At 42.5% G+C, this 25,423-nt stretch overlaps 1 protein-coding gene across 5 annotated transcripts in view; it reads right to left on the reverse strand.

The window, feature by feature from the left end:
- The window catches only part of ZDHHC3 (zinc finger DHHC-type palmitoyltransferase 3), a 40,155-nt gene that overhangs the window by 643 nt on the left and 14,089 nt on the right, over nt 1–25,423 (reverse strand). For 3 of the 5 annotated variants that reach the window (XM_035129272.2, XM_035129269.2, XM_035129271.2), the window contains 5 exons: nt 18,835–19,164; nt 16,753–16,877; nt 14,250–14,346; nt 12,440–12,521; nt 9,750–9,880 (listed from right to left, as the gene is read on the reverse strand). In XM_035129272.2, the coding sequence (XP_034985163.1) occupies nt 9,750–9,880; nt 12,440–12,521; nt 14,250–14,346; nt 16,753–16,877; nt 18,835–19,140 (741 nt within the window). In that variant the 5' untranslated portion in view covers nt 19,141–19,164. Of the gene's footprint in view, nt 1–523; nt 2,337–9,749; nt 9,881–12,439; nt 12,522–14,249; nt 14,347–16,752; nt 16,878–18,834; nt 19,165–22,443; nt 25,414–25,423 lie in introns of those variants that run through there. The other 2 variants (XM_035129273.2, XM_035129274.2) reach the window with 2 other exon arrangements.

A 25,423-nucleotide genomic window follows, 5' to 3' on the forward strand; every position in this document is an offset into this window, starting at 1 on the left:
TGAAGTTTTTTTGTTCCCTCCCCCCTTACAGTGTCCAGGCATAAATAAAAAGGGAAGGAGCAGTTGAAAGGAGCTTGATCAATAAACTATTGTGAGATATTTATCTCTGCTGAGAGAAAAACAATGTGTATTATACACTAATTGGGCAAGACACCCCCCCCCAAAAAAAAATTTTAAAGATGCTTTTTCTTGAATGTTGCCGAGGGCTGCCAAAAAGGCTTCAGGCTCAATGCAGGAAGGAACTATCTTATGAAAGAAAAATATATATCCCCTCCTTCTTTCCTAACTGTTAAAAAGCATGCAATTGCTAAAGGCACCTTTCATCCGAATAAATTGCTCTACTTTAAGCGCACAGTGAGACCGGCTAATCCACTATGTGCTTTCCTATAGCAACGGAGACACTTCTACACCCAACTGTTGAGCAGCGAAACAGATTTTGTTACAGACATATCTGCTTACTCATTGAACCAAGTCGGTGGAAACTAATTTAAATGAGTAGTCGGTGTACGGTTGATTTCAAACATTATAAAAAAAAAGACGTGATTTAAACCCAAATTCTGGTACCCAACTTTCTTCCTCCTTGCACCTCCTTGGGCGCAAGTGGTTGTTCAAAGATGTTTAACAACAACAGCAGCAGCAACACCAACAACAACAACATAAAAAGGCACAGGAACAGTGTTCAGAAAAAGTTTATTGCATTTGTTTCCCATATGGAAGCATTGACAGAATTGAAAAGATGCAGCATTCACAAAGTTTTGAAACGAGACAGATCTCAGCCTCCTTCACTGATTCCCACCCCGGCTTTGATTCAGTCAAGAGAATTAATTCAGGAGCATAGCTTATTTGCAGTTCTACCATTTTATAGTGCTGGGTTTTGTTTTGTTTTGTTTTTTTGCAATTACTGTGATGGCTCTAATCAGTAGTTTTTCGGATCCAAAATATACAATGAAATCCCTGTCGAGATACCAAACAAAAAAACCCAAAACAATGTTACAGGCTCAAGTCATTTCGGGTGTAATCTAGTTAATTCTAGCGCTTTTGTTCTATACAGAATGCCCTCTACTCAAGTCCCTGTTTCCCAGATCTTACTACATACAGAGTTTGCCGTCCACAAAGCCATGACAGAAGGCATGCATGATCCTTTTAACACTTGACATCTCCCCAATGTAAAATATATAATATGTATAAATATAAAGGAGGACAGACATTTACAGAGATATAAAAAAGTGGCAATATTTCTTTTAAAAAAAGACAACGCATCTACAGAAACGTCCTGTGCTTAGGTTTTCATTTGGACCAGCAAGCCTACATACATATGAACACTGTTGAATAAGCATCCCTCCTTTCATTTTTATTTTCCAAAACAAGGACAGACATTCTCTTGCTATTCTATACATGGAAATAAAAGATTTCTCCCTCCTCCAATCGTAAGGCATCAAAACCCACACACGCCGACAAAAACCTTCCGCCGTTTAACCCAGGAACCAGGGAGAGGATGGAACCAAACCAAAAAAAAGAAGAAGAGGGGGTGGGGAGATGGAATCCTTTCTGTAGCTTTCCAAAGTACGGTAATGTCGGCAATAGGTTTGAGACATTAAAAGCTCGGCAATTTTGTTATTAGCGGACCCTTTGACGGGCTCGAACGTTTGTTCTTCCATCACTTTCGGTTCTTAGCTCGGGGTGGGGGTGGAAGGGAATATCGCAACACCCAGAGACCCCACAGCCCACCAGAAGCGTCAGATGCCATCCCAAAGTCCATAATTTGTTACGTGGCGAGATGGCACTGTTGGCACAGACTGTCACTCGGGTGCCAGTCAGGGTGTGTAAAGACTGGAGGCGGGCACCAAGAAAAGAGATTCACACACACACACACCCTTCCCATTAGTTATGTCATACAGAAAGCAGAGAGGAAACCAAAACAGACCCATAAAGTTAACAGGTTAAAAAAGAAAAGAAAAAAAAGCTTCAGCCACCAGAGACAAAGAATTACCGAAGAGTTCTCTTTTTAGTTGTTGTTTTTAGACTACAGGGCTTTTTTTTGTCTTTTCTCTGCCATCATCAGCCATTTAATAGGCGTTTTTTTTCTTTAAAAAAATTTGTTTGAAACATTCATGTAGAATAACAGTAGTGCTGTAAATGTGGTTTTGTGTTTTAGTGGCAATGCTGTTCATGGATTCTTAGACCACATACTGATACGGGTCTGCTTTTCCTTGATCGGGAGTGGCAAATGGGCTAAGCCAAACTATAGAGAACGGGTGGCCAAATACTGCTTTCATGTTCATCCATTTTGTTTTTTTAGCCCATCTTCTCTCTTCTTTTTTCAACTGTTCTATTCCCTGAAAACAGAAACATGACATTTTCAGTCAGGAACTTAAACTTTGTAGTTCTGGTTTCGGGGAAAAAGGGCCCCTCTTGCCTATACCCTTTTATCAAATGGCTGGAGCAGGAAAATAACCAATTCCCTGAACATTTCCCCACTTTGTGAGTTTGCAAAAGGATAGAAAAAGAGCGTACACAAACCAGCAGCAAATTTATGAACAAAGAGGAAGTCATATAACTGTTATGAAAGTTTTAGGAACTGTCCAAATAAAAGCATTGGATACGGAAGTCAAAAGGTTTTGTGCAAATGGTTAATTCCCTCCAGCAGCTTCCAAGTTCTCCACAAGGAAGTTCGAGAAATGCCCGCTTTTGAAGCCCCACTGAATCTCCTGACTAGGAAGCTACAGGCTGTGTCAACAGGGGGAAAGAGTTGCAGGATAAAGACGAAGCACACATCAAAGTGAAAAAGGTACCCCATTAGTTTAGGTTAGGAACAGTTAGGGGGAGAGCAAACAGACGCTTCTGATAGCATGCCAATTGTTTGCTGACCACTTCTGTGTTAGCATTTGCAATCATGACTCCAAATCTGGAATAACACCGGCACAAAGTGTAGAGTTGAACACTGGGAGTGAATCGGTTTTCAAAAATACAGTGGTATTTTGGTTCTCAAACGCCTTGGTGCTCAAACAACATGGAATCCAAACACTGCAAACCCGGAAGGAAGTGTTCCGGTTTGCGAACTATTTTTGAAAGCCGTACGTGCTCTGTTTTGAGTGTCATGCTTCCAATTTGAGTGCCACGTTGAGGTCTACAGGTATCTGTTTTTGCTATTTATTTTGCACTTTTGTGGCTTTTTTGTTTTGTTTTTGCGACTACAGTGGTACCTCTACTTACGAATAACTCTACTTACGAATGGAGCTCCGTCCGCCATCTTGGATGCGGTTTAGATAGGGTTGCTTCTACTTACGATTTTTTCTCCCAATGCATTCCTATGGGATTTGACTTACAAATTTTTTCGACTTACAAATGTGCGTTTGGAACCCATTAAATTCACAAGTAGAGGTACCACTGTATGTGGAACCCAGTTCAGCTACTGATTGACTGATTGTGTGGCTGCAGTACATTGCTTATTGCTTTCATTTTATGGATCCACGGTTCTCGTTAGATAGTAAAATTCATGTTAAATTGCTGTTTTAGGGGTTGTTTTTAAAAGTCTGGAATGGACTAATCCATTTTGCATTACTTCCTATGGGAAAGCGCGCCTTGGTTTTGGAATGCTTTGGTTTTGGAACGGACTTCCGGAACGGATTAAGTTTGAGAACCAAGGTACCACTGTATGAAGATTTGAGGCCCATTTTTCACAATGACATTTAGAAAGGTAGGAAGGACAGAGTGCAATAAAATGAGAAACTCTAGGGAGAACCAAGTCACAGAGCCAAAGGAAGCTGGGGCTGGGCCCTCACAATACCAAGCCAAACACAGGGGAACTACAGTTGTCACGTTTATCAAAATGGGGACCTGGAAATATACTGAAATCTTGGGTATAGCCAGAAAGGATCATGTGATAACAGGTGTTAATTATGCAGAAAATGTGTCATGGTGGTTAAGTGTACACACTGTGGCAAAGAAAATAGTCCTGTATTTCTAAATATTTCTATGCACACACACACACACACACACACACACACACACAAATGACTTTGCCTAAAAATAGCCATGCAAGCCAAGGAGAGAGAAGGTGATCCTTGATTTAAATGCTCAGCAGTGACTGGATCTCATCTGAGCAGCGAGCAATTTCAAGCCACTTGAAGAGCAATTAAAACAGTATCAAATTCATCGTATACACACCAGAAGAGAATTGCCTAGAAAGTGCCCCATAGTCAAATGCATTTCCAGAAGCAGCCATCCCTCAAAAAAGGGGCAGGGGGGTGGAGATCAGTTAAAAAGGACGTTGAAGGGGAGTGTCGGGAAGGCCAAACATTGCTTTATAGCCGCTATTAAAAAATTGATCCAACAGAACATAAACTCCAATTTAGGCAGGCATCAACTGATGGGTGCTTCTGGAACACTTCAAAAACTTATTTGCTCAGGCTTTTCCAGGTCATTAATGCCAGTTTTTAGCAGCCTGAATCCTGTAGTTTATATTCCTATTTTACTGAAAGGTTTTTTGTAGATGTTTTATGATTCGGGGGAGAGATTAGTACACTCTGGTGTCTTTTTGTGGCGCTTCCTGGAGTCAAAGGCAGTACAGAAAGTTGTATTAATCAATAAATCAGAACTGGTATGAATACAAAAAGAGCTGCAAATGTGTTTCTTTAATAAAACAGAAATCTTGCTAACGGAAGGAAATGGGCGGGTGGGGAGATGGAAAAACCTCTGGCAAAATGCAGAAATCGCTAAGGCATAGAGATAAGAGATGGGAGGAGAGATTTGCTGGAGGCACAGACGCAGCTAAATATTTATTTAAGAAACATCATAGGCAGAACCCCAGTCATGGAGATGGTAGGACCTCTGGATAAAAGGGTCATCTGAAGGAGGACCTGGCGACAGCAGAGAGCCAGGTGGATTATTTTCATCTGCTTACACCGCAGAGATGCCAACATCTGACACATCCGAGAAGTCAAACCAAGAAAGGCAATGTGTTTCAACTAACGATCGCTGGGTCTGGATGACATTCATATGCAAATGTAAAACTGCTCATCTAAATATTCTACTTGAAAACCAACCGCTTTACCAACAAATATAACACTTCTTTTTTTTAAGGGAGAGATTCGGAGGCAAATTGGGCTAACCACAGACTCATCATAGCCTAATTTCTGAGCCAGGTAAGATAAAGTTATGAAGCGTATCGAAGAATAAGCCTTGCTGAGAATGAAGTAGCACGGCTTCTGGAAAGCCAACTTCTGCCTTAACAATATTTGAGTCTCAACAGGTGTGTGAGCCAGTAGATACTGAATGGATTCAGTTGTAACAGCAAAACATGATTTACTGTTATGAACAGCTATAAACCTGGGACCTGCACACACCCTCTTCTCCTTTGGGATTCAACCAGAGGAGGGATTCAGAAGTTTCTGCTTGCAGCAAACCTAGTAAACTGTGGCTTACGCAAAGCAAGATTAGGCCACAGTTTGAAATCCTGCCTTTGCCTTGATGCTTGTGATGGTAAAGTACTGTTTGCCATCATGCCTGGAAGCATAACCTGATCTTTTAACGAAGTTTGGCAGGATGCACTAAGGATGGTGGAATCCAAAGCAGAATGGAGAACTTTTGGAGCATCTCTAGGTGATGGGCAACAAAATGGCAAAACGATATTCAAGTAAGTGCAAAGTGATGCTCTTGAGGCACAAAAAAGACCCCAAAGTCTAACTTCATATTTACATCGGTGGGATCTGGATTTACATGCAATTACCCAGAAAAGAAATTTTGTAGTTCTGGAGGACTGTGCATAGAAAACGACAGCTCAGCATGCAGTAAAAAAGCAAACTCAGTGCTGGAAAGGAACCGATGATAAAGTTTCCAGTCCCATAATGACATACGAAGCTCTCTGGCCCCTGGCTATGCTAGCTGATGCTGGTGTGAATAGGGGTCCAATAACATCTAGAAAGCACATAATGCCCCCCTTTGTCTGAACATTTGAGGCATATATATACAGTTGTACCTTGTTCTCAAACAGAATCCGTTTCAGAAGTCTGTTCCACTTCCAAAAACCAAGGTGTGGCTTCTGATTGGCTGCGGGAGCTTCCTGGACACAACCAGTCGCATTGGACATTCGGCTTCCAAAAAAAGTTCGCAAACCAGAACGCTCACTTCTGGGTTTGCGGCGTTTGGTAGCCAAAACGTTCGAGTCACATGGCGTTCGAAAACCAAGGTACGACTCCGTGTGTGTTGACAGCAATTTGTCAAGATTTACTTTAAGCCGTTCTAAAGCTGATCACATATATGAGCATCTGTATTCAAAATATGAGTTGTAACTTTTCTAGATGTCCGAGTACCTTATGGACTGCCTTCTGCATGGACCTTTCCAGGTATCAAGATCTCCCCCCCCCCATGTGCTTCTCTGTGTCATTCCCCCTATACACACACATGAGGCAAGGCCTTCTCTGCTATGGCATCATGGCTTTGGAATGCCTTCCTCAGAGAAACTGACCCGCTACTGAATCTGACGTCTCTTTGGCACCAGGTGAACAACTTTGTTTTGCTCAAGTCATTTAATATCTCTTAGCCTTCTGCTTGCTGCCATCAGTTAGTAACTTGCCATTTTTATACAGAATCATTTTGTTGTGTTTTAACTCCTGCCTGCTGCTGCTGGAGTTTTGCATGCTGTTCTGTTATGGATGCTGAGCTTCTGGCACCTACTGAAGACTTTTATATTCCAGCAGACATTTTAATTGAAGTTTAATTTTGCAGTTTTAACTGATTTTTACCTTTTTTAAAGCCAATGGTAGTCAAGTGGTATATAAATAGTTTGAATAAATAAGAGCACCCAATTAAAATTTCATAGCGACAACAAATGTGAGTGACATTGGAAGCAGTGACTGGGTAAAATAACAGTACTGTATAGCCGTACCTTGGAAGTCGAGCGGAATCCGTTCCGGAAGTCCATTCGACTTCCAAAACGTTCAGAAACCAAAGCGCGGCTTCTGATTGGCTGCTGGAAGCTCCTGCCACCAATCGGAAGCCATGGGACGTTCAGCTTCCAAAAATAGTGCACAAACTGGAACAGTCACTTCCGGGTTTGTGGCGTTCGGGAGCCAAAACGTTCAAGAACTAAGCTGTCTGAAAACCAAGGTATGACTGTATAGAACAGTTTCTTCTTTGAAGAGAATTCATATTAACTCTTTCTGCTTTGGCACTGAACTTACGTTCAGCTCCCTAGAAAACATGGATAAGAACAATGCAGTTAACCTGAAAGTGAGCATAGAATTCTTGGAAGGTTTATGCTTAAGCAAATCCCTCTGCAGCCTGGGGGCTGCGGTCTTAAGCATGCTTACTAGGGAGCAAATCCCACATAAAGTGAAATATGCTTAGAATCACAGCATGACATGTAAGTTTAGGCAGCTGAACTTAGACATGTTCACCTGGTAGGATGTGGGTGGGTGTAGGAGATTAAGTAGTGACACTACAGGTTCTGACTCCATTTATGCACTTTCATTGGTTCAAAGTCGTTTACTCCAAGAACCAAGTATTTCCTCCCCACACATAGCAATGGATAGTTAAATATTAGCTCATCATCTGTAGGAGAGGCCCTTTGCAGAAGATGCTCGCAGAAGCGCTTTTTTAAAAAACGGGGTAACTGTGCCCCTGAAAGACCAGGTGTGCAGCCTGGGAGTCATTTTGGACTCACAGCTGTCCATGGAGGCGCAGGTCAATTCTGTGTCCAGGGCAGCTGTCTATCAGCTCCATCAGGTACGCAGGCTGAGACCCTACCTGCCTGCAGACTGTCTCGACAGAGTGGTGCATGCTCTGGTTCTCTCCCGCTTGGACTACTGCAATGCGCTCTACGTGGGGCTACCTTTGAAGGTGACCCGGAAACTACAACTGATCCAGAATGCGGCAGCTAGACTGGTGACTGGGAGCGGCCGCCAAGACCACACAACACTGGTCTTGAAAGACCTACATTCTCTCCCAGCACGTTTCCGAGCACAATTCAAAGTGTTGGTGATGACCTTTAAAGCCCTAAACGGCCTCGGTCCAGTATACCTGAAGGAGTGTCTCCACCCCCATCATTCTGCCCGGACACTGAGGTCCAGCGCCGAGGGCCTTCTGGCGGTTCCCTCACTGTGAGAAGCAAAGTTACAGGGAACCAGGCAGAGGGCCTTCTCGGTAGTGGCACCCACCCTGTGGAAAACCCTCCCATCAGAGGTCAGAGAGATGAACAACTACCTGACATTTAGAAAATACTTAAAGGCAGCCTTGTTTAGGGAAGTTTTTAATATGTGATATTTGATGTGTTTTAATGTTTGTTGGAAGCCGCCCAGAGTGGCAGGGGAAGCCCAGCCAGATGGGCGGGGTATAAATAAATAATAATAATTATTATTATTATTATTATTATTATCATCATTATTTAAAGATACTACTAAGTTGCCAAGCATAGCTGCATGACAACCTTTTTATATAAGTAAAGGACCCCTGGATGGTTAAATCCAGTCAAAAGCGACTATGGGGTGGCAGCGCCCATCTAGCTTTCAGGCCGAGGGAGCTGGCGTTTGTCCACAGACAGCTTTCCGGGTCATGTGGCCAGCAGGACTAAACCGCTTCTGGTGCAACGGGACACCGTGGCGGAAACCAGAGCGCACAGAAACGTCATTTATCTTCCCGCCACAGCGGTACCTATTTATCTACTTGAACTGGCATGCTTTCGGACTGCTAGGTTGGCAGGAGCTGGGACAGAGCAACGGGAGCTCACCCCGTTGTGTGGATTCAACCTGCCGACCATCTGATCGGCAAGCCCAAGAGGCTCAGTGGTTAGACCACAGCGCCACCTGCGTTGATAATGGATATCAACAAAGGAAATAAACAGGCCTTTCCCTCTGATTTATGAGGGGAAACAAGCAGAGGACAAAAATGACTATTTGGGGTCAGAGTGGCATCTATTTACAGCTGTCAATTCACACACAAAAAATAACATCCTACTAGGGAGGAGCCAAGGAAGAGGGGCAAATATCCATACACACCCCTTGGCAGCCGTGTCGTAACACAGACACATCCATCCTGTGACACAGAAGTTGTGGAAGGATGCAGAGTCTACAGGTTTTCTCCAGGTGTGCCGAGCGAAGCTCAATACTATAACGTAATAGTTCCTCACAATTCTCCTTTGAAAGGGGCAGAAGGCAGAGACCCAAGACATCCACTTTAATCAAACACACTATGGTCCAACAATTTGCATGTTTCCCACCTAACTGGATGGTGAAGATTTTTATTTTAGGATACAGCTCCTCTGCAGGCCCCATTCAAGCTGCACGTGAATAAAAAAATGGCTTTCTACCATGTATCTCATATCGTCTTTGCATGTCACTTCATCGAGGTGTGAACAGTAATAAGAGACAATAGGTTGTACCCAACCAAGTTCTGCCTAGTGTAGACCCACTGATATAGTTAAGTGATGTTTATTAATGTCAATGGGTTTACTCTGAGTAGAACTGACTTTTGCTACAACCCAGTGAAAACTGGGAACTTGGAATTACAGAAGCCGTTAAGATACCAGACTGTTGTGTGAGATTCTAGTCTATTTGGTGGAGTGAAAGAAAACTGCAAGACGATTCTGATTACCATTCATAAAAAAACTTTTTACACATGACTGCCTGGGGAACATGCTCATCAAAGTGAGGAAAGGCGTTTTTCTTAAAAGTGGCACTCACCTACTAGCATAAAGCAAATTCACGCGCTGTACAGAATTGGGGGTGGGAGCAAGAGATCAGGTAAGTACTCACCGTTTCATCAGTGCAGATGGAGTGTACCTGCGTTCCAAACATTACAGACGTGAAGATTAGAAAGAGGAGAGCCTCAAAGCACAAGAGGATAAGGAGGATCACAGTCGTCGGTGGAGAGAAAGAACTGCACTCTGCAAAAACAAAGCGTGATACGGTGTTCCAGGCAGAAGCAGGAGCCAATGGATGTTGTTATAGTACAGGCAACTCCCCGTTTAGGCGCATCCGAATGACAGCGCCAGACCCGGAAGTAGTCTTTATGACATCATAAAGATGTCATGAAAAGGGACACAACAGGGTGGGGAAGATTTAGGTGCGTGGGGGTCTGCAACGGAATCCTCGTGTGAAATGGGAATTATCTGTACAGTTGTACCTTGGTTTTCGAATTCTACCCATTCTGGGAGTCCGTTTGACTCCCGGAACGCTTTGAAAACCACAATGCGGCTTCTGATTGGCTGCAGGAGCTTCCTGCAGCCAATCAGAAGCTGCGCCCGACATTCGGCTTCCAAAAATCGGAACAATCACTTCTGGTTTTCTATCGTTCGGGAGCTGACACGTTCGAGTTCAAAGGCTTCCGAGTTTCCACTGAACTCAGAGTGGGTTACAAAAAACAATGCAATTCAAAAAACAATAGACTAGAGAATTTTTTAAAAAATAAATAAATACCTGCAATTAAAATAGTTAAGAACAGAATTGAGTCTTTTAAGCCTATGTAAATAGTAGTTTTTAGGAATAATCAAAGTCGTTTGCATTTTAGTCATACCACCCAAGTGTAGAATTGGAAATTTGGCTTTGTCAAAACCTCAGTTTTCAGTTTCTTAAAAATAAAAGCTTCTGGCTTTTTTGTTCCGATTGTTTAAATGCACAATGCATGGTTAGATCTCAGTAGCAAAAGTTTGTTTTGGGGGGGCGGAGGGGGGGGACATTGAGCAGAAAGCTGGCAGCCAGAGACATGGTTTCAGCTCTTTGCAGGAGCTTAAGCAAAACAAATATAGAGGGCACAATTTATACACTTCCTAGAAGGTTCTTGTATAAATTGCATAGAATTTGGGTTGCGCTTAAGTGAAAATATTAGCTTTAAGCATTGTGCACTAAATGGAGGCGTGGTATGAGATAGAGAAAGAAGTACCTGTTCAACTGCCAAAGCTAGAACACACTACACCTTTGTGGAAAGGATGTGAGGAATTTAGGCAAATGTTAGTTTTATTGATCTGAAGACATTCAGCTGTGTTGGTCTCTTGCAACATGAACAGCAAAGTATTGTGACCCCCTAAAAACTACCCAAATTCATGCTGTGATAGAATCTGGGTTCCTATTCCAATCAAGTACAGTGGTACCTTGGTTCTCAAATGCTGAAAACCCGGAAGTAAGTGTTCCGGTTTTTGAATGTTTTTGGATGTTGAACGTTTGATGCGGTTGTCGGCTATTGTTTCAGGGGTGCCTGCGCCAATCAGAAGCCATGCCTTGGTTTTCAAACATTTCAGAAGTCAAAGTTTGGCGTTTTATTTTTGCTAGTTATTTTGCGTTTTTGTTTTTGAGGCTTTTCTGGTTGGTTAATTTGTTTTTGTGGCTGTGTGGAACCCAGTTCAGCTACTGATTGATTGATTGATTGAGCGACTGCAGAAATGGATAAAAGCCCCCCACCCAAACAATGACTATCTTCAGTGCAAGGAAGAATACTCTCTTATTTATTTTATAGTACAGTACATTGATTGTTGCTTTCATTTTATGGATCAATGGCCTCGTTAGATAGTAACATTCATGTTAAACTGCTGTTTTAGAGGTTGTTTTTAAAAGTCTGGGACAGATTAATCCGTTTTGCATTACTTTCTATGGGAAAGCGCGCTTTGGTTTTGGAACGCTTTGGTTTCGGAACGGACTTCCGGAATGGATTAAGTTTGGGAACCAAGGTACCACTGTATCTCTCCAGAGCTTTGACCTAGCCCTGGGCTCTTGTGCATTCTGAAAGCTAGAGAGGACTATTATACATGGTTGTCTTTAATACATTGATCATCATCTATGTAACCTACACTGTGACCTTAGGGCGAAGGGCAGGAAATCTCAAAATAAATAAAACACAAAAGTGTAACCGATGCTCTGCTTTAAATTTATTTTTTTGTAGAAGAGAGGGAGAAAATTAATATAAAACAAGTTCAGTCACAGCACATAGATTAAACTGTTAAGAGGAATTTTTCAAAGCCTTACAAAATAGGCGCCTCACTCTGCTTCACACAAGGAGAGGTTATTATTTTATTGTAGGGGTTCACTGAAACATGAAATGCTCTATGTTTCTTGTAACACATGTCTGTGAGCGTTGTACCATGCAGATGGTCTCCAATGGGGTAGTTTTACCCAAATCTGAGTAGGATGGGAAAACAGCTTTTAAAAAAATGTGTCACTTAATAGAGTCTTCAGAGCATTGGCTCAAGAGCAAAACGAAGGATGCTGAACAGTCCCTGGCCTCTGAGAGTTCTTCAAACTTATACAGGACCTAAAGGGGCTGATTCGTGCACAAAAGCACAGTAGGAAGAGACTATTCTGCATGTCTGGATACCATCCTGATTTGGCAAAACCTGCACAAAGCAACTTTGTGGCTCGGGGGGCACAAAGCAATTATTTCCCACACATTTCGCTAGCTCGAAAAGAATCGGATCCAGTTCACGAGAAAGCATTGCATCTGTCCATATACTCACTTGTCCAGTCTTCTTCAAAGCAATACAGGAAGTGAAATCCAACCATGATCAGGGCATGCAGGGAAATAAGTGCTATATACATCTGAAACACAATACGATTTTGAACTATGAAGACACAGAGATTTCAAGGCGCATTTCTGCATGCCCCAAATTTGTTTGCCGGTTTTAAGCTGAAGCCGAAATCAAAGACATGGCATTCGGGACAGATAAATATATTCAAGCTCGCATGCTTATAGAGATCGCCTTATCTTCAACCTTATCTCCTAAATTACTTCTGCCAAACAATTAATAGGCCTAGCTATATCCAGTGGAAAAATACCTGGAGCAAACTGACTGAACAAGAGGTCTATTCTTCTCTAACAATACTGAACTATGAGAAAATGGCAAGGGTAAGAGGGAATCTATTCTGCCATGCGATAATAGCAGGGTGTTTTCCCCCCAAGCCAGGTCAAACCCTTTTGAAATATGATTGTTTATCAAGCAAGCAAATTAATCTATAGAAGATAGACTTGATTTAAATCATTTTGTTTTTACAGAAAGACTCATTCTTGCTGGTACAATCTTAATATTTACAACCAGATGAAGGTTTCATCTTTGGAATAGTAATTTTTTCAGAGTAGTTTTTACAGTTATATAAAAATGACTGATTTGGTTATACTATTAGAAATACACAGACAGATAATTATGAAATTATTGTGAGGTTTAATAAGTTAACTGTTTATATTTGGACAACTTTTCTGCTGTACTTTATTGGAAGGAGACACTTCCTTAATAACAAATTATTTAACTAAAACAATAACATTATAGCATATGTATCCATGTTTGTTAACTGGTGTGGTTAAACAATTTTTTAAAAAAACTTAGACTGAGGTTTAGCACACATAAAAAACTTAAAACAAATCCTTATTTCCTGATGAATAACCTTTGGACTATAACAGGCACAGGCAAACTCGGCCCTCCAGATGTTTTGGGACTACAATTCCCATCATCCCTGACCACTGGTCCTGTTAGCTAGGGATCATGTGAATTGTAGTCCCAAAACATCTGGAGGGCCGAGTTTGCCTATGCCTGGGCTATAATGTAACTTAAATAGAAAACTATATTTAGAAAGATTTTTCCTCGAAATGTATTCTATTTTAAAAATCCGATTTAAATAAAAAAAATTGATTTACATTTTTAAAAATCTATTATTTTTTTAAAAAATAATCATTATCCACCCCTGCTTAGAAAGGACCAAAGGCAACCTAGTCTCCCCTGCTGCCGAATGCAAGGCTGCTTTAAGCCACACACTTCTCTCTTCAAACTCAAATCAGCTAAGTTTGTTCTGGGTATAAGCTTTCGTGTGCATGCACACTTCTTCAGATACATGAAAGCTTATACCCAGAACAAACTTAGTTGGTCCCTAAGGTGCTAGTGGACAATTTTTTAATTTGAATGGATGATTATTATTGTGTCCTGATATGTAAAATCACAGCATTCAAAGAGGATATACCTTCTTTTTCACATAAGTGTGTGTGTGTACATATATATGTACATAAATATACATATATGTATGTATGTTGCCCACCACTGTGAAATCTGATCCAATCCAAGATGGGATGGTTTAAATAGGTAATAATGGATACCTTTGCCAGCTTGCTTTTATCCTTTTAGACTACTTTGACCCGCACATTTTGCAGTGTTAACAATCCATTACTTTCCCACAAGAAGTGCAGTGTAATTATTTCAGCCGATAGCCACAGAAGTCCCACTTGACATTTCAAGGCCCCTTTATGAATTCCAGGAAAAATCCACACAATGAACTACTTACTGTAAACAGTACAAAGTACTTCTGGTTGTTCTCTCCTACGCAATTGTTAACCCATGGGCAGTGGTGATCCATTTTCCGTATACACCTCTTGCAAACACTAAAAGAGAAACACACACCGTAAATCAAATGCACATCGTAAATCCTTGTGGACTTGTAAAAGGGTAAATGAGTATTGGGAAATAATCCATAATGAAGTGAAGAAAAAAATGTTTAAAAGTACTTTCCCAAAAAAAACCCAGAGTCCTTTCTGTCAGTGATAATTCAGACTGAAATTTCCAGGTGTCAAAAATGGTTATTTATGTAAGCTACTAGTGTGGCCTGTGTTTTGTTAGTGGGTGCTTCCTGCAGCCAATCAGAAGCAGCGCTTTGGTTTTTGAACGTTTTGGAAGTCAAACTGACTTCCAGAAAGGATTCCGTTCGACTTCCAAGGTACAACTGTATACAAATCGAAGTGGAATTCCATCCACTTCAAAGACCCATGTCTTCTCCTGATATCAGATCGCAATAGAACTATTTCCACTTGGCCAAAAGCTTGAGGTCACATTATTTTAGGTGAACAACTTCATCCAGCTGATGGAGGAAAACCACCACTTGACACGGAAAACGGGTGCATCTAAGATGTACAGTGGGACCTCGCAAGACGAATGCCCTGCAAGACAAATTTTTCGCAAGACGAATGTGTCTTGCGATCTGATGGTGACTCACAAGATGAATTCGTTTTGCGAAAAATTCGTCTTGCAACCCAGAGATGCATTTTAAATAAAAGGACACATTCTACTCATGTAAAAACACACTGATTCCTGGACCGTCCACGGGCCGGATTTAGAAGGCAACTGGGCTGGATCTGGCCCCCGGGCCTACCCTTTGCTGTCGGTCGAGGCTCAGGTGGCCTCAGTGGCCTGGAGGGTCTTCCATCAGCTTTGGCTGGTGGCCCAGCTACGCCCCTACCTGGACAGGGATAGCCTAACTAACTGTTGTCTATGTTCTGGTAACCTAAAGGTTAGATTACTGCAATGTGTTATATGTAGGGCTGCCTCTGAAGACGGTTTGGAAACTTCAGCTAGTGCAGAACTCAGCGGCCAGGTTGCTCAAGACGGTTTGAGCGTATTACACCGATCCTGGTCTGACTGAAATGGCTACCAATTAGTTTCTGGGCCCAATTCAAAGTGCTGGTTTTGACCTATAAAGCCTTAAACGGCTCAGGATTGCAATACCTCAAGGACCGCCTCTTTCCATATGAACCTACCCAGACCCTGAGATCATCTTCTGAGGCCCTTCTTTGTGTGCTTCCTCCTTGAGAGGTCCAGAGACTGGCAACACGAGAAGAGACCTTCTCTGCAGTGGCTCCCCATCTATGGAATGCTCTCCCCAGGGAAGTTTGCCTGGCGCCTTCATTATACTTTTAGGCGGCAGACAAAAACGTTCCTTTTTAACCAGGCCTTTGGTTGATTTGATTGACATACTCTCTTATTCTATTGGGAGCCGCCCACAGTGGCTGGGGAAACCCAGCCAGATGGGTGGGGTATTAATAATAATAATGATAATGATGATAATAACAATAACAATAATAATAATAAATGTGGATTGGGGGCTATTGGGTTGTTGTTCCTATTTTGATTATGTATTTTGTGGTTTTACATTTTGATTTTATTCTGTGAACCGCCCTGAGACCTCCAGGAATAGGGCGATATAAAAATAATATAAATGATTAATATAAATAAAAAACAAGAGCCGAAATGCAGCGAAGGTGCAAATGAAACATGGAAATGTGCTTGCATCACAATAATGACCAGTACAACCAGCCGTATACAATGGTGCCTCGCTAGACGAATGCCCTGCAAGACGATTTTTTCGCTTAACAAATAGGTTTTGCGATCGGAGGTTGCCTAGCAAGACGACGAGGTTTTCTATGGCCGCCGCTTCATCTTGCGAAGCATGGCCATAAAAACCTCCGATCACAAAACCTACATTTGTCTAGCGAAAGGGGCATTTGTCTAGTGAAAGGGGAACCAGCTGTAGCAAGGAAAGAAGGCAAAGGAAGATCAGCTGAGAGGCGCTGACAGCTGTAGCTGGTTCCCCTTTGTGTTCCGCTGGTCTCTGCCGGTTGTCATGAGCAGTGAGGGGCAACCGGCAAAGACCAGCGGAACACTAGCATGGGAAGAAGGCAATGGTTTTTCCCCAATCCGATCCAGGCGGGAGGCGGCAGCGAGAAGAGCTTCTCCCCGCCACCGCCTCGCGCACAGCCGGCATCAGACGGGGCTTCGGAGATCTTCCGACGCCAGTCCCCCGGAGCCCATAGGAGCGCATTGATTAAGTTTCAATGCATTCCTATGGGAAACCGGGACTCGCTAGATGAAAAATTCGTTACACGAATTGACTCGTGGAACGAATTAAATTCGTCTAGCGAGGCACCACTGTACTGGGTTACTGCAGATGTAACGTATCAAGCCATCCATCTCATCATCATCGTAAGTAAACCATAAACAAAAGAAAGTGCCCCTACCTGCAGTGATGTGCTCTGTCAGGTTTGATGCTACAGCATTTTGGACACTTGTAAACTACTTGCCCGGGCTTCAGCTGCAAACTTTCTATGAACTCTTTTGTGGCGTTACCTTTGGGCACTGCACCCTGCAAATGAAAATAAAAGGGTTTTGGAGTGCTTTCAGTCACGATCAGAAAAAGCTCAAGAGGCCCCATCACAGAATTGCTGAATATACAGGGTAAAGTTAAACTTCGCTCTCCTGGGTACATTAACAGAGTTCTGTTGAAATGGTATTCAACATCAGTGCAAACATTTTGAAAAGTTAAAAAACACAGGACCCTCACCAACCCCGGGTTGGTACAACCAGCCTGGAACTCTTCCATTAACTATAGTTTCCCGTTACAGTGGCATCTTGGTTCTCAAATGCCTTGGTACTCAAACAACTTGGAACCTGGAAGTAAGTGTTCCGGTTTGCGAACTTTTTTCGGAAGCCAAACGTGCTCCGTTTTGAACGCTACCCTTCCATTTTGGGTGTTACACTGAGGTCTGTCTGTTTTTGCTATTTCTTTTGCGTTTTTGTTTTCGCGGCTCTTTTCCGTTTTTTTTTTGTGACTGTGTCGAACCCAGTTTAGCTACCGATTGATGGATTCTGTGACTGCAGTTTACCGCTTTCATTTTATGGATCCATGGTCTCATTAGATAGTAAAATTCATGTTAAATTCATGTTTTAGGGGTTGTTTTTAAAAATCTGGAACGGATTAAACCATTTTGCATTACTTTCTATGGGGAAGCGCACCTTGGTTTTGGAATTGTTTGCTTTTGGAACGGACTTCCGGAAGGGATTAAGTTTGAGAACCAGGGTACCACTGTATGTCCAAACTGGGGGACTCTGGTTAACGACTTCAGAGCAAGGCAGGACACGAAGACCATTTCAAACCATGGCTTCTTATTCTGACTTATTCTGAAGCCATCAGCCACTTTCCCTGCTGAAGTGTAATGGGAAGCTGTAGTTAATGGAAGTCCTGTTCATTTGAAATGTGAAACAATACAGGGATAGAGGGAAGACCATGGATTTTAATGCCTCTTTCAAGGTCGGCTAGAACTCAAAATGAAAGGTTAGGAAAATGGAAACAGGCCCACCCATTTTGCTAGACTGGGAGATTCCCATCTATGTCATCTGTTACTAATTTGCAAGCTGAAGCCCATAGATAACATTTGGGCAATAATCCAGAGAAGAACATAAATCAAGACTTAAACGCAAAGGGGAAAGCTGCTTCTTCATTGAAATTTCAATCTCGCAGCCCTCTAAAGAGCTGAAAGTTTGAAACAGTACTTTAGACAGGACCCACAGTTAAAATACACTTGGATAAACCTTGGGCGTCCTTCAATAGCCACTAGCCAGTGCTAACACAAAAGACGGAGCAAACGCTTTTACAGTATTCAGAATAGATTTTGGTCGCGGTGGAACTTTCCCAAAGAAACAGGAATGCAAGACAGGCTTTCCCCAGCTTTTCATGCCACAACATGTCAGCAGCATTGCACATACTACTGAAGAGAGAGAAAAGGACAGACTTCTTCTCCATCCTCTTTCATATCTTATTCAAATGATGCCTTATTGCCACTCCATAGCTTCATTGAATCATGACTCCAGTATAATGATCTGCCCCACCCCCACAAAAATGCATATAAAGGGACAATGCTTCAAATAAATCAGGTTGATAGAAACCCAGACGTTTTATCAATACAGTGGAACCTCGGCTCTTGAACTTAATCCGTTCCGGAAGTCCATTCAACTCCCGGAACCGTTCAAAAACCAAGGCACATCTTCCGATTGGCTGCAGGAGCTTCCTGCGCTCAAGCAGAAGTCGCGTCGGACGTTTGGCTTCCAAAAAACGTTCAAAAACCAGAAAACTTACTTGCAAGTTTTCGGCGTTCGGGAGCCGGTTTGTTCGCCAACTAAGCTGTTTGAGAACCAATGTTCCACTGTATCGTGCTTGTGTGTGTTCAACAGGTTCAATCTAGAATATTTAGTCCCTAAATCTCCCTCAAAAGAACAAGAGAACTAGCTAGCAGCTGGTTAATATAGCCTGAGAGGAAACTTACTGGATCTGTTACCATAGCTCTCATGTGCGAAGCCAGAGCCAGGAATGCCAATGTGTTGAAAACTATGGCGTTGATCACACTGTAAATATAGTCTCTGGAGGGAAGCAGCATTACGAGGATGACCACAAAGTCGGCATAGAGGACCAGGAACCAAGTGACGACCGCACAGGCAATACCACAGCCATCACGGATAAACCACATTGTTCCCGAGGAACCACGGCTGGGAGGTGGAACGCACTGGTCCGGTTGAAGGTATTCCGGTTTCCTCTCAATATCTCTGCAGCGGTGGATTGGAGGAATCATCATAGGCTATAATGTCCATTCTTGCATCTGGAAAAAAAGATGAAAAATAAGGAACGGTCCTTTGTCTCATGAACTTCGTCTCTAGGAACTGTATTAAAGGGAGATTCATTGGGGGGGGGGCTCGTTTAAAAAAATCATGGTGGTGGTGGTGGTTATTGAACCGGGGGTCTTAGGGTAGTTCACAGAATAAAATCAAGATATAAAACCACAAAATACCTAATAAAAATAAAAAAAACCCAGTGTTATGTGCGTAACACTTCACAACCAAACACGTTTTGGCATGCTGCATTAACATTAAAATTAATATGAATAAATTGGGTATACATTTCCCATTTTGGACTGATTCTTTTTTTAAGTTTAAAAGATCAATATGGCACAGGGATATAAAGGAAAATTGTTAATGAAACTTGAGATCGCCTAGGAATGCTACAAGCACCTACTATTCTACCACACATGCTACAAGGACTTGTAATTTCCAAACCATGAATGGCTCGTTTTCATTGTAGAGGCCGATGGCGACAAGTTTTATTTTACAGTATAGGTACAATTAAGATGAGTTCTCAGGCTGTTTGGATACGCAAGTGGAATCCATAAATAAATGTTCCATGCTGTATTACACACAGAGCGAGACACAAAACTATATCCACATACAGAATCAGCTCCTGAGAACGTTCTAAAAATTCAAATGAGGAATTCTATTCCTTAATATGGGTTATATGTAATTAATGACAATCTCACTGCAAGACCGTGAGTTGATTATTCTAATTATCACTGTTCAGATTGAGCAAACACATAAATGGAAATTGCTCAAGGTCCACAAATTAAAAACTAGTTGAACAGGGCATGAGCTACATTATGCACAAGTAAGTATTCTGCAATTACTACCGTGTTTCTCACATTTTAAGACACCGTCTTATATTTGTTTTACTCAAGAAAATAAGCCTATGGCTTATTTTCGGGGGGTGTCTTTTTTTTTTTTACCAACCGGTAAGTTGCTGCTGCTGCTCAAGCACCGACAAAGCGCCCAGCAGCACGCACTGCGTGGAGTCCCGAGCAAGCGGGACCCAGCAGCGCACCCCGCTGAAGCGCCGACAAAGCGCCCAGCAGCGCCACGCGGACCACCCCGAGCCAGCGGGACCCAGCAGTGCTCTATAGCACTTTGAATCCTCCTCCTCCTCCTGCGGCTCGGGGCGCTCTGTGCGGCGCTGCCGGGCACTTTGTCGGCGCTTCAGCTGGGTCCCGCTGGCTCGGGGCTCCACGCGGCGCGCACTGCTGGGTGTTTTGGCGAGGCCCTCCAGAACTGCACTTACGGTAGCACTACGGCTTATTTTCAACGCATGAAAATCGTGCCATGGCTTATTTTATAGGCACATCTTAAAATGTGAGAAACACGGTACTGTTTAGAGAAGGCCGGGAGGGGATAGTTACCAAGAGGATATTTATTTTTAGCCGGAATAGGTTGGGGTTTTGTGTTAACTAAGACAAAGGAAATTACAATCTCTGGGAAGAGACTCTTCTGTGCTACGGCTTCACGCTAGTTTTCAATCCATTAATCATATTCAAGACTTAAATTGTGAGAAGCCCTAGAAACCCAGTAACCTCCCTTCTACCCACCACTTTAAACATTCAATGGATTTTTTTAAAACCTGCAATTTCCAATTGGGAAAACATTTAAACTCAGCAATCCTTTCTTCTTTGGCCATCACTCGTAGCCAAGGAAGATTGTCTTCCATAAACATGGTTTTAACAATGAGTCTGTAAGTGACTGTGGATGCCAATTCTGGATCCACACGTCCTTCCACAGTGGGGACATTGGTTTCCAGGCGGGAGTTGATCACGGTGAGGGTTTGCCAAGCGTGCCTTCCTCTTAGCGCGTTTCTCCCTTGCGTCCTGAGTTCGAGTGTCTTCAAAGCCCATGACACCTTTGGTAAAGGCTGTTCTCCAACTGGAGCGCTTGCAGGCAAGCCTTTCCCAAATGTTGGCGTTTATACTACATTTTTAAAAATTTGCCTTGAGACAGTCTTTAAACCTTTTTTGTTGACCACCAGCATTACGCTTTCCATTTGTAAGTTCGGAATAGAGTAGTTGCTTTGGAAGGCGGTCATCAGGCATCCGCACAACATGACCAGTCCAACGAAGCTGATGTTGAAGAATCATTGCTTCAACACTGCTGATCTTTGCTTCTTTACGAGATTCCCAACGGCTTCGCTCACAAGGGTCATAGGACCGTGCAAGCCCACTCCCCACGGCAAGGTGGTGATCCAGCGAGTGAGACTCAGCAATTAAACAAGTTTATCACTGACTTCTGTTCGGAATCTGGGATACAGGTGGTAATGCTGTAACAGCTTTACACACTTGCATTGCCCCCGCATCTGCCTCCCCATGCTCGGCAAATGTCCAAATGCTGAGAATTAAAGATCAAAAGACACCACCTTTGCAGCTTCGCAACCCACCACAGATGGCAAGGCTTTGTCTGCAATGATAACCACAGCGACGGCAGCTTCCTATTCTTGAAGCCAACCAGAACTACATCTGCCTCCACCCCAGGGTGGATAAAAATGAATGTTTTTTTTTAAAAAAAAATTAAAATAAATTTAAAAAAATTTTTTTAATTAAATCGGATTTTAAAAAATGAAATGATTTTTTGGGGGAAATCTTTCTAAAGGTAGTTTTCTAGTTAAGTTACATTATAGTCCAAAGGCTATTCATCAGGAAATAAGGATTTGTATTTAAGTATGTAGCATGAGGCTTTGTATGCAATGTTTTAAATGTTTTGGTAAATGAATTCCATTAATCCACTTACAATGTCATGCTCTTGCAGAGGTTTCTGTAAGATTATTTGGGGCAGTTTTTCTAACAAGAAGATAATTATCACAGGTGCTTGTTTTTGCAGTTCTCAAAAGTGTGAATCTGTGTCTGCCTTTTCTTCAAAGGGAAAAATATTATAAGCATACACAGTTGAAGAAAAAAACCTTAAACCCATTGTTCCTTTCCAAATTTATATACAAAGAATTTTAGTTAAATAAATTGTTTAAATTGTTATTAAGGAAATGATTATTCCAATAAAGTACGGCAGAAATGTTACCCAAATATAAACTTAATAAACCTCACAATAATTTCATAATTATCGGTCTATGTATTTCTAATAGTATAACCAGATCAGTATTTTTTTGGTATAACTGTAAAAACTACTCTCAAAATTTATTATTCCAAAAATGAAACCTTCATCCGCCTGTAAATATTAAGATTATACCAGCAAGAATGAGTCTTTCTGTAAAAAAAAAAAAGATTTAAATCAAGACTTACCAACTAGTGATTTAAATTGTGATTTAAATCGATTTGATTTAAATCAAATCCGTTCTGCTCCATCCTCTCAGCAATAGCCACCAAGCCTCCGGGAATCCAGATTACTCTAAATCAGCCTTCCCCAACCTTGGCTCCTCCGGGTGTTGCTTGACGAAAACACCCATAACCCCCTACCACTGACCATGTTGGCTGCGAACTGCATTTCAAGAACATCTGGGAAAGCCGAGGTTGGGGGAAAGTGTCTCCATACAAGAGACTCCAAAGCCATAAACCTAACCATTAGGAAATCTTCTGCAAAGTCAATGAATAGAGCTGGGTCCGTCCCTCCCCTCCAAAAAACCTCCCCAACCTGTTTGACCAGATTCAACACTGGGGGAAAGGCCGTAGGTGTGGGTAAGCGAAGCGTCTTCAAACTACTGTTTCAAACTCTTGCCTGCTTTTAAGCCTTACAGTGCTGTAGTCATTCTCCGATCCAGTTATGGATTATCAACCGCCTCACATTTTTATGGTGTCAAAATACAAGGGTGACCTTCTGGGAGCACCCATTCTTCAAGCGAGAAGCACTTTGTGGTTTGAGCAAATCACTGGAGCTCATTCCCGTTCCTCCGCCTATAATACTGCAGTATTAGTTATGTAACACCTTACGCAGAGCTGTTGTGAGAATGAGTAACATCAAGATTATGCAGCTGAGGGGCAGAGCTGCCTATAATCAAATAATACATTCACGAAGAGCAAAGACCTCTTTAAGCGGAAGAGAAAAGAAAAACAACAGAAGAACGAACAGTCTCCATTGAAAGCAGTGCCTGTGTCCAGGCAGCAAACATTTTAATGACTTCTCAAAAGCTAAATGGACACGAAAATCAGGGTACAGTACTTATTGAGAAGAAAAGACTCCCTGGAAAAGACCCTGATGTTGGGAAAGATGGAGGCACAAGGAGAAGGGGACGACAGAGGACGAGATGGTTGGACAGTGTTCTCGAAGCTACAAACATGAGTTTGACCAAACTGCGGGAGGCAGTGCAAGACAGGAGTGCCTAGCGTGCTCTGGTCCATGGAGTCACGAAGAGTCGGACACGACTAAACGACTAAACAACAACAATTATTGACAGTAGCTGAAAGTGTCATAAAAGTGACTGGAATTATTGGGATTATAACCGTCCCTTTCAATCCGACAAATCATTATGGCGCACCTACAACATCCCCGACTGAGAAAGTTGACAGTGAGACCTCCGTGCCTAATTTTCTCACGAGGAACTGAGTGAAATAGTGAAGACCGAGACAGAATTCCAGGCCTTGCTGACAAATTAAAAACCAACAACAGCTCCAGATGACATCCTCGCAAGAGCTCTTAAAAGAACTCAAATGTGAAATTGCTCATTTTCTAACAAAAATATGTAATTCGCCCCTAAGACTGGCGAGGACCAAAACTCAGTAGTGTAACACCAGTGGATTCCAGGAAATTACAGGCATTAGCTTGATGTTAGTTCCAGGAAAACTGGTGGAAGGCATTATTAAAGATATAATCAGCAAGTATATAGAAAATGTCTTGCAGGAGAAGAAACATCATGGCTTACACAGAGTTAAGTCTTGTCCTTTCAGAGCACAGTGGTACCTCCAGTTGCGAATGGGATCCGTTTCGGAGGTTTGGCCGTATCCTGAAGTTTTCACAACCGGACGACCGCTTCTGTGCATGCACGAGCGGCGAAACACTTCCGGGTTTGCCACTTTAACAACCCGAAGTTTACGTTACCCAAGGGTAACGTAACCCGAGGTTCCACTGTACTTTGAGAGCATCAATAAGCACATCAATAGGGGAGATGCAGTAACTGGTTAAAGAATTGGAAGTCTCAAGAGTAGGGGGGGAATGGCAGTTCTCTCAAAGGAGGGGTGTAAGAAGTGGGGTTCCCAAGGATCTGTATTGGGGCTGGTACTTTTTAAACTTGTTTTTAAATGATTGGCATTTGGGGGTTAGGAATGGGATGGCTTGGTTTGCTGACTGCTCTGGGTGGTTTAATCTAAAAAGGATCTCTCTAAACTGGGTGAATGGGCATTAAAATCAGAAATGCAGTTCAATGTAAGAGAGTGCAAAGTGATGTTCACTAGGGCAAATAACACATGATTTCACGTAGACGCTTCCGGCACATGAAGCAGCCAGGGAAAGTAGCAGATCGCTTGATGAAGATGTCGACCAAGTGAATGGCAGCCGTGAAAAGATTCCAAGTTAGGGATCATTAGATTGAAAGTAAAATTGCCAATATTCATGGTGTGACTCCGCTTTGAATATTGTGCTCAGTTCTGATTGCCACATCTCAAAATGGATGTTGTAAAAGCTGGAAAGTTTCAGAAAAGGGTAGCCCAAAAGGGGCTGGAACAACTCCCCTACGAGGAAAGGTTACAACATTTGGACTTAAGTGCTGGCTATGAGTGAAGTGTATAAAATTGTCCATGTTGTGGGGAAAGTGGGGAGAAGGGAGTTTTTCTTCCTCTCATATAACAGTAGAATTACACTGAGTAAAAGCGAGTTAAGGGACGCGGGTGGCGCTGTGGTCTAAACCACTGAGCCTAGGGCTTGCCGATCAGAAGATCGGCAGTTCGAATCCCTGCGACGGGGTGAGTTCCTGTTGTTTGGTCCCAGCTCCTGCCCACCTAGCAGTTCGAAAGCATGTCAAGTGCAAGTAGATAAATAGGTACTGCTTTGGCAGGAAGGTAAACGGCATTTCCGTGCGCTGCTCTGGTTCGCCAGAAGCAGCTTAGTCATACTGGTCACATGACCCGGAAGCTGTCTGTGGACAAACGCCGGCTCCCTTGGCCTATAGAGCGAGATGAGCGCCGCAACCCCAAAGTCGTCCACGACTGGACCCAATGGTCAGGGGTACCTTTACCTTTTTAAGAGCGAGTTAATTCAAGGCTCAGTAGGTAATGGCTGCAAGCCTGGAACCTACTCCCATGTCTTTTTTAAAAAAAATACATTTTAATACTG

Source organism: Zootoca vivipara, chromosome 12 (assembly GCF_963506605.1).
Source record: "Zootoca vivipara chromosome 12, rZooViv1.1, whole genome shotgun sequence".
In the NCBI taxonomy this organism is placed as follows: Eukaryota; Metazoa; Chordata; class Lepidosauria; order Squamata; family Lacertidae; genus Zootoca; species Zootoca vivipara.